The 8746-nt window shown below is 38.8% G+C and overlaps 4 protein-coding genes across 4 annotated transcripts; all 4 read left to right on the forward strand.

The window, feature by feature from the left end:
* The first annotated feature begins 1475 nt into the window (after positions 1 to 1475).
* LOC135216453 (serine/threonine-protein phosphatase 6 regulatory ankyrin repeat subunit A-like) lies at positions 1476 to 2593 on the forward strand. Its single transcript, XM_064251823.1, has 2 exons — positions 1476 to 1715; positions 2213 to 2593. The coding sequence occupies exons 1-2, from the start codon at positions 1476 to 1478 to the stop codon at positions 2591 to 2593; spliced, it is 621 nt and encodes a 206-aa protein (XP_064107893.1).
* A 448-nt stretch (positions 2594 to 3041) lies between these two features.
* On the forward strand, positions 3042 to 3404 carry LOC135216454 (ankyrin repeat domain-containing protein 2-like). The gene has a single exon (XM_064251825.1). It carries the CDS (start codon positions 3042 to 3044, stop codon positions 3402 to 3404), a length of 363 nt encoding a protein of 120 aa, XP_064107895.1.
* Positions 3405 to 6042: 2638 nt separating this feature from the next.
* On the forward strand, positions 6043 to 6477 carry LOC135216455 (serine/threonine-protein phosphatase 6 regulatory ankyrin repeat subunit B-like). Its single transcript, XM_064251826.1, has one exon. It carries the CDS (start codon positions 6043 to 6045, stop codon positions 6475 to 6477), a length of 435 nt encoding a protein of 144 aa, XP_064107896.1.
* Positions 6478 to 6837: 360 nt separating this feature from the next.
* LOC135216456 (serine/threonine-protein phosphatase 6 regulatory ankyrin repeat subunit B-like) lies at positions 6838 to 7443 on the forward strand. The gene is made up of 2 exons (XM_064251827.1): positions 6838 to 7096; positions 7238 to 7443. Exons 1-2 carry the CDS (start codon positions 6838 to 6840, stop codon positions 7441 to 7443), a joined length of 465 nt encoding a protein of 154 aa, XP_064107897.1.
* The last annotated feature ends 1303 nt before the right edge of the window (positions 7444 to 8746 follow it).

Consider the following 8746-nt stretch of genomic DNA (forward strand, 5'->3'; position numbering starts at 1 on the left):
ACAAAACTTTTCAGGCTGTGAATCTCAAGTTAATAGCTAAAATTCCTAAAACCACTGGGTTCTTTGTTCGCCCACAAAGATAAACTTCCGGCTTTGATGCGATCTTTGGTGTTTACTCCCCCGAAATGTAAAATCGGGAAATACGGAGGGAGCCACCAAAAGATTGCTCAAAGTCAGAATCGATTCTCATCTCGGAGTCAGTCACCGTACGGGATGTACTTTGAAAACGAAAGAATTCTTTAACATACGAGAACATTGTAATAAATGTAAAACCTAATTTTCATAATAAGATTTTATTTCGCATTGTCACCCAAGCGCCCAATGACTATTCTCTCTCTGTTTGGAGTCGTTAACAATCAGACAGTTTGTGCCCCCATTAAATGGTCAGACTTCTTCCACAGAGAACGTCACTCAGTTTTTTAAATCCATAAAGATTGGTACTAACTTAAGCATTCTTCACTTTTTTTATTTATTTGCTTTTTTTATTATTTTGTTTAGTTCATTTTTTAAATTATTATAGTTAACTTTATGTTGTTTCATTTCTATTAATATTAATACTGAGTCTTTTTTTAATTTGTATGTGTTGTATATTTTACAGCCCTGATGATGAGACCCAAAGTCTCGAAAATTTGGGATATGTATATGATGCTACGCTGGCTTTTCTCAATCCTGTTTGTATTGAATCTACGGCATTCCAGATGCCCCAACCTTCCTGCATATTGTATATAAAAATATGGCATTTCCATCAAAGTAGTCTGTAGTGAGGGAAGAACCATATGGAAGGAGGGAGATGTCTTCCTTTCAAAAACATAAAAAAAGATAAATCAGGGGAAAGTTACAATTCCTCCACTACAACAATCGAGGGTATTTCAGTTGCAAACAATTACAGGTTCTGTGGGGCCAAATTTAACAAAACATCATATTGTTGGACACACTCTTGGTGAAGGACTTTTGACACTAGGATTCAACACTGTACAATTTACCCGGATGCATAAAACTATATAAGCTTTTTGTCCTGTGTCAGACAAACAATTCCCTCCGCAGGTCCTGGGGGCACATTCCGGATACAGCCTACAAAGGATGATGCTGCTGCTGCTCGGCTGCAGCTGCGGCTGTGAAGAAGTTCCAGATACGTGCGCATGCAGACAGCAGGTTTCTTGTTGGAGTTGATAACATTGCAAATTCATGGTTGCACCCTCTATGGGAAGAAGATCTTGGGGCATTCTTATTAGTGGATCATCCAGCAGTTAGTTGGGTTAGGTAAGGTAATGTGGAACAGGTTAGGGCAGGCTCAGTAACTTAGATCAGGTGCCGAACACATACCGGAAAAATTAGATTTTATGTCACACTTCATTTTAGAATTCAATGTTCATAAATAGTTATGGAGATACTCGGAAAAAAAAAACCGTTGCTAACATAGATGCTATAGATGAAAAATGGTCGCACGGCATTACACAGAGCTGTTGAATCTAACGATGTTAGGTGTAGTTCAGGAACTCATTGAGAGTGGGGCTACAATAGATGTTCATGATAATCAACAATGCACTCCTTTGGATCTTGCAACATCTTTGGGATATATTCCGATAATGAAAACTCTTATTCAGGCAAATGCAAATATGCATAATAATCATACTTTTGGCAATATAGGTGCTCATGATGCAGCAATCGATGGGGAACGTAATGTCATCACAGTTCTGTTAGAGTCAGGGTTTGATGTAAAACTGCAAAAATAAAAACGGAAGTACAATGCTTCATTTAGCAGCTGGGAATGGGCACAAAGAATTAGTGCAACTTTTGATCAGTAAAGGGGCAAATGTCAATGATAAAAGCAACAAAGGTGGCACAGCATTACATTACGCTGTTGAATCTAACGATGTTAGTGTAGTCAGGAACTCATTGAGAGTGGGGCTACAGTAGATGTTCATGACAGTAGACAATTCACTCCTTTGCAACATTGCAACATTCTTTGGGATATTATTCCTATAATGAAAATCTCATTATTCAAGCAAATGCAAATATGCATAATATCCATACTTGTGGCAATATGGGTGCTCATGTGGCAGCATTGGTGGGAAATGTGATGTCATCACAATTCTTTTAGAGTCGGGGTGTTTGATGTAAACTGCAAAAATACAAAAGGAAATACAATGCTTCATTTAGCGGCTTTAAAAAGGTCACAGAGAAATTAGTGCAACTCTTGATCATTGTAAAGGGGCAAATGTCCAATGACAAAGGCAACATGGGTCGCACACCAATACCAGAGCGTGTTGAATCTAACGATGTTAGCATAGTTCAGGAACTCATTGAGAGTGGGGCTACAATAGATGTTCATGATAATCAACACTGCACTCCGGTTTGGATTTTGCAACATCTTTTGGGATATATTCCGATAATGAAAACTCTTATTCAAGCAAATGCAGATATGCATAATAATCATACTTTTGGCAATATAGGTGCTCATGATGCAGCAATCGATGGGGAACGTGATGCCATCACAGTTCTGTTAGAGTCAGGGTTTGATGTAAACTGCAAAAATAAAGAAGGAAGTACAATGCTTCATTTAGCAGCTGGGAAAATGGGCACAGAGAATTAGTGCAACTCTGATCAGTAAAGGGGCAAATGTCAATGATAAAAGCAACAAAGGTGGCACAGCATTACATTACGCTGTTGAATCTAACGATGTTAGTGTAGTTCAGGAACTCATTGAGAGTGGGGCTACAGTAGATGTTCATGACTGTAGACAATTCCACTCCTTTGCAACATGCAACATCTTTTGGGATATATTCCTATAATGAAAACTCTTATTCAAGCAAATGCAGATATGCATAATATCCATACTTGTAGCAATATGGGTATGCTTCATGGGGCAGCATTGGGTGGGAAATGTGATGTCATCACAATTCTTTTAGAGTCGGGGTTTGATGTAAACTGCAAAAAAATAAAAAAGGAAATACAATGCTTCATTTAGCGGCTTTAAAAGGTCACAGAGAATTAGTGCAACTCTTGATCAGTAAAGGGGCAATGTCAATGACAAAGGCAACATGGGTCGCACACCAATACACAGAGCTGTTGAATCTAACGATGTTAGCATAGTTCAGGAACTCATTGAGAGTGGGGCTACAATAGATGTTCATGATAATCAACAATGCACTCCTTTGGATTTTGCAACATCTTTGGGATATATTCCGATAATGAAAACTCTTATTCAAGCAAATGCAGATATACATAATAATCATACTTTTGGCAATATAGGTGCTCATGATGCAGCAATCGATGGGAAACGTGATGTCATCACAGTTCTGTTTAGAGTCAGGGTTGATGTAAACTGCAAAAATAAAAGAAGGAAGTACAATGCTTCATTTAGCAGCTGGGAATGGGCACAGAGAATTAGTGCAAACTCTTGATCAGTAAAGGGGCAAATGTCAATGATAAAAGCAACAAAGGTGCACAGCATTACATTACGCTGTTGAATCTAACGATATTAGTGTAGTTCAGGAACTCATTGAGAGTGGGGCTACAGTAGATGTTCATGACAGTAGACAATTCACTCCTTTGCATCTTGCAACACTTAGGGGATATATTCCTATAATGAAAACTCTTATTCAAGCAAATGCAGATATGCATATATCCATACTTGTAGCAATATGGGTGCTCAATGGGGCAGCATTGGGTTGGGTGGGAAATGTGATGTCATCACAATTCTTTTAGAGTCGGGGGTTTTGATGTAAACTGCAAAAATAAAAAGAAATACAATGCTTCTTTAGCGGCTTTAAAAGGTCACAGAGAATTAGTGCGACTCTTGATCAGTAAAGGGGTAAATGTCAATGACAAAGGCAACATGGGTCGCACACCAATACACAGAGCTGTTGAATCTAACGATGTTAGAATAGTTCAGGAACTCATTGAGAGTGGGGCTACAGTAAATATTCATGACACTCAACAATGCACTCCTTTGCATCTTGCAACATATTTGGGATATATTCCAATAATGAAAAACTCTTATTCAAGCACATACTGATATTTATAGTACTGACATATGTGGCGAAATGGTTGCTCATGTTGCAACTGAAAATAACGGGAAAAAAGATGCTTTAGAGGTATCTTTAGACTTGGATTAGGCTTTGATGTAAAATGCAAAACCAAAAAAGGAAACACAATGCTTAATTTAGCCGCTTCGAAAGGTCACAGAGAATTAGTGCAAACTCTTGATCAGCAAAGGAGCAAATATAAATGACCAAGGCTGTTTTGGTTACACAGCATTACATTCAGCTGTTCAGTCTAACCATGTAGTTTAGTTCAATACCTCATTGAGCTTGGAGCTGAGGTAGATGCTGAAAACTGTAGCTTCAAACTCCTTTGCATATTGCAGCAATGATGGGGCATATGCCTCCACTGAAAACACTTATTCAAGAAAATGCTTATATTTATAGAAACGATATGTGGCTAGTACATGTGTCATGATGCTGCCCTTAAAGGGAGATGTGATGTTATAGAGAAATATGATAAAGGTCGGGATTAGATGTAAAACTACCCAACCAAAATGGGAATACATTGCTTCAAGAATTAGCGGCTTATAAAGGTCACCTTGAATTGGTGAAACTCTTAATCAGTAAAGGGGCAAATGTGAATGACAATGACAAATATGGTTATACGGCATTAGATGCAGCTGAAGAATCAAACAATGAGAGTATAGTTCAATACCTCACCAAATCTGGGGCTACAGCAGATGATCATGAGAATAAACCACCCGCTAAGCATCTTGCGGCATTACAGGAGACTTTGTAGTATTGCAATCACTCAAACAGGATAAATACTGATATATATAATTTAGCAAATTATGGAGATATGGGTGATCTCATGCAGCAACTATTCACGGGATATATAAGACAATTGAGTTTATGTTAGAGTCGGGGATTGATGTAAACTGCAAAACTAAAGAAGGAGATACAATGCTTCATTTAGCAGCTTGGAAAGGTCATAGAGAATTAGTGAAACTCTTGATCAGTAAAGGGGCAAATGTCAATGACAAAAACAGCAATGGTCGCACGCCATTACATGCAGCCGTTGCATCTAACAAAAATAGTTTAGTTCAGGAACTCATTGAGAGTGGGGCTAGAGTAGATGTTCATGACAATGAACAATGCACTCCTATGTATCTTGCAACATATTATGGATATATGCCGATAATGAAAACTCTTGTTCAAGCAAAAGCTGATATATACTATGAAAATGAAAAGTTATAAAGATATGGGTGATCATAATGCAGCATTGGGTGGGAAATGTGATGTCATCACAGATCTGTTAGAGTCGGGGTTTGATGTAAACTGCAAAACTAAAGAGGAGATACAATGCTTCATTTAGCAGCTTGGAAAGGTCACAGAGAATTAGTGCAACTCCTGAACAGTAAAGGGGCAAATATCAATGACAAAAACAACAATGGTTGGACAGCATTACATTCAGCCGTTGCATCTAACAAAGTTAGTTTAGTTTCAGGAACTCATTGAGAGTGGGGCTACAGTAGATGTTCATGACAACCAACAATCACTCCTTTGCATCTTGCAACATCTTGGGATATATTCAGATAATGAAAAAAACTCTTATTCAAGCAAATGCAGATAGCATGATGTTCATAATTGTGGCAATGTAGGCGCTCATCATGCAGCAATCGATGGGAACGTGATGTCATCACAGTTCTGTTAGAGTCAGGGTTTGATGTAAACTGCAAAAAATAAAGAAGGAAGTACAATGCTTCATATAGCAGCTGGGAATGGACAGAGAATTCAATTAGTGGCAACTCTTGATCAGTAAAGGGGCAAATATCAATGACAAAGGCAACAAAGGTGGCACAGCATTACATTACGCTGTTCAATCTAACAATGTTAGCATAGTCAGGAACTCATTGAGAGTGGGGCTACAGTAGATGTTCATAACAATCAACAATTCACTCCTTTGCATCTTGCAACACTTAGGGGATATATTCCTATAATAAAAACTCTTATTCAAGCAAATGCAGATATACATATTATTCATACATGTGGCAATATGGGTGCTCATGATGCAGCATTGCGTGGGAAATGTGATGTCATCACTGTTCTGTTAGAGTCGGGGTTTGATGTAAACTGCCAAAATAAAAAAGGAAATACAATCCTTCATTTAGCGGCTTTAAAAGGTCACAGAGAATTAGTGCAACTCTTGATCAGTAAAGGGGCAAATGTCAATGACAAAGGTAACATGGGTCGCTCACCAATACACAGAGCTGTTGAATCTAACGATGTTAGCATAGTTCAGGAACTCATTGAGAGTGGGGCTACAATAGATGTTCATGATAATCAACAATGCACTCCTTTGGATTTTGCAACATCTTTGGGATATATTCCGATAATGAAAACTCTTATTCAAGCAAATGCGGATATGCATAATAATCATACTTTTGGCAATATAGGTGCTCATGATGCAGCAATCGACTGGGGAACGTGATGCCATCACAGTTCTGTTAGAGTCAGGGTTTGATGTAAAACTGCAAAAAATAAAGAAGGAAGTACAATGCTTCATATAGCAGCTGGGAATGGACACAGAGAATTAGTGCAAAACTCTTGATCAGTAAAGGGGCAAATATCAATGACAAAGGCAACAAAGGTGGCACAGCATTACATTACGCTGTCAATCTAACAATGTTAGCATAGTTCAGGAACTCATTGAGAGTGGGGCTACAGTAGATGTTCTAACAATCAACAATTCACTCCTTTGCATCTTGCAACACTTAGGGGATATATTCCTATAATGAAAACTCTTATTCAAGCAAATGCAGATATATATAATATTCATACTTGTGGCAATATGGGTGCTCATGATGCAGCATTGGGTGGGAAATGTGATGTCATCACAGTTCTGTTAGAGTCGGGGTTTGATGTAAACTGCAAAAATAAAAAAGGAAATACAATGCTTCATTTAGCGGCTTTAAAAGGTCACAGAGAATTAGTGCAACTCTTGATCAGTAAAGGGGCAAATGTCAATGACAAAGGCAACATGGGTCGCACACCAATACACAGAGCTGTTGAATCTAACGATGTTAGCATAGTTCAGGAACTCATTGAGAGTGGGGCTACAATAAATGTTCATGATAATCAACAATGTACTCCTTTGGATCTTGCAACATCTTTGGGATATATTCGATAATGAAAAACTCTTATTCAAGCAAATGCAGATATGCATAATAATCATACTTTTGGCAATATAGGTGCTCATGATGCAGCAATCGATGTGGAACGAGATGCCATCACAGTTCTGTTAGAGTCAGGGTTTGATGTAAACTGCAAAAATAAAGAAGGAAGTACAATGCTTCATTTAGCAGCTGGGAATGGACACAGAGAATTAGTGCAACTCTTGATCAGCAAAGGGGCAAAAGTTAATGACAAAGATAATGGAAGGTCGCACACCCATTAAATGTAGCTGTTTCATCTAACAATGTTAGTGTAGTTCAGGAACTCATTGAGAATGGGGCTACAGAAGATGTTCGGAGCAATGAATGACATAATCACCTTTTCTTTTTGCGACAACAGAAGGAATATAGGAAATAAAATACCCATATATAGGAAACAAGATGCCCACATATAGGAAATAATCTGCCCATTTATAGTAAATAAAATGCCCACTTATAGGAAATAATATGCCCATTTATAGAAAATAAGATACCCATTTATAGGAAATAAGATGCCCATTTATAGGAAATAAAATGCCCATTTATAGTTCATATGATGCCTATTTATAGAAAGTATGAAGTCCATTTGTATTCAATATGATGTCCATTTATAGTAAATATGATATTACATGTGATGTCCCATTTATTGAAATAGATATCACTAATAGGAAGTAGTTGTCCCTTTACGGGAACTAAGAGGTTCATGATAGGAAAGACCAGAAGGCAGCAGAAGGCAAGGTTATCTATCAACTACAATGCAGACTTCTTCTGCCACCTGCTGCATCTGCAGGTGTCTCGGGTACGTCACACTCTGCAGGCAGCCTCCCAGCAGCAGCAGCAGCAGCAGCAGCAGCAGCTGCAGCAGCTGTGACGGTGCTTCTGGTGTTGGCTGCCTCTGCACAAGGAGGCTAAGAGGGCTGCCCATCCGCCAAGAAGAAGCTGGGATCTCTCTCTTTCTCTGGTCCTTCCATAAGTTGCCTGGTGAGTAACAGGAAAGTTCTGCTCTATCCCCGGCAAGGTTATAGTTCTCACACACTATGCATACAATGTCTGTGAACAAATATGCAGAATTGCACGTGCACATCAGCCGGGTTTTGTGTGTTGTAAACGCTTATTGCACATGCACTCTCGCATACGCTGATGCAATACATAACGTGCTATATTTCTGTTAGTGTGCTTCAATATCTGGGCCTCAGAGCACTTCTGCCTACAATATATTTAAAGGTGCCTTCGGTGAACTTCTGCTACCATTATTTCTTTTGCTTGTTTCTGCCTCCAATATATTTAAAGGCGCCCTTCGGTGAGTCTCTCGAGACACTACTCATTCACATGGTCAGGGCCTTTTAGCAGAGGATTCAACTGCAGACCCACAAACAGTTTGCAAGTAGTAGCCGAGGAGATATTACCGAGGTGCCAATGTCTCTGAATGGTCAGAAAGAAGCCACTGTAGAACACCAAGTTTAAGTGAGGTCAGTATAAAAACAGGAGTTTCAACCTGAACCGAAGGTGAAGAGGACTTCGGCGAACATCAAAAACCCCTGCATGATA

This window comes from Macrobrachium nipponense, chromosome 6, assembly GCF_015104395.2.
Source record: "Macrobrachium nipponense isolate FS-2020 chromosome 6, ASM1510439v2, whole genome shotgun sequence".
NCBI classification, from domain to species: Eukaryota; Metazoa; Arthropoda; class Malacostraca; order Decapoda; family Palaemonidae; genus Macrobrachium; species Macrobrachium nipponense.

Bases quoted from the DNA above. Each gene is read 5' to 3' on its own strand.
- LOC135216453 (XM_064251823.1), top strand. From the start codon at position 1,476: ATGTTAGGTGTAGTTCAGGAACTCATTGAGAGTGGGGCTACAATAGAT. The intron at 1,716-2,212 runs GTAAAACTGCAA...ATCATTGTAAAG, and splicing joins TGTTAGAGTCAGGGTTTGAT to GGGCAAATGTCCAATGACAA.
- LOC135216454 (XM_064251825.1), top strand. From the start codon at position 3,042: ATGGGTCGCACACCAATACACAGAGCTGTTGAATCTAACGATGTTAGC.
- LOC135216455 (XM_064251826.1), top strand. From the start codon at position 6,043: ATGGGTGCTCATGATGCAGCATTGCGTGGGAAATGTGATGTCATCACT.
- LOC135216456 (XM_064251827.1), top strand. From the start codon at position 6,838: ATGGGTGCTCATGATGCAGCATTGGGTGGGAAATGTGATGTCATCACA. The intron at 7,097-7,237 runs GTGGGGCTACAA...TTGGCAATATAG, and splicing joins AGTTCAGGAACTCATTGAGA to GTGCTCATGATGCAGCAATC.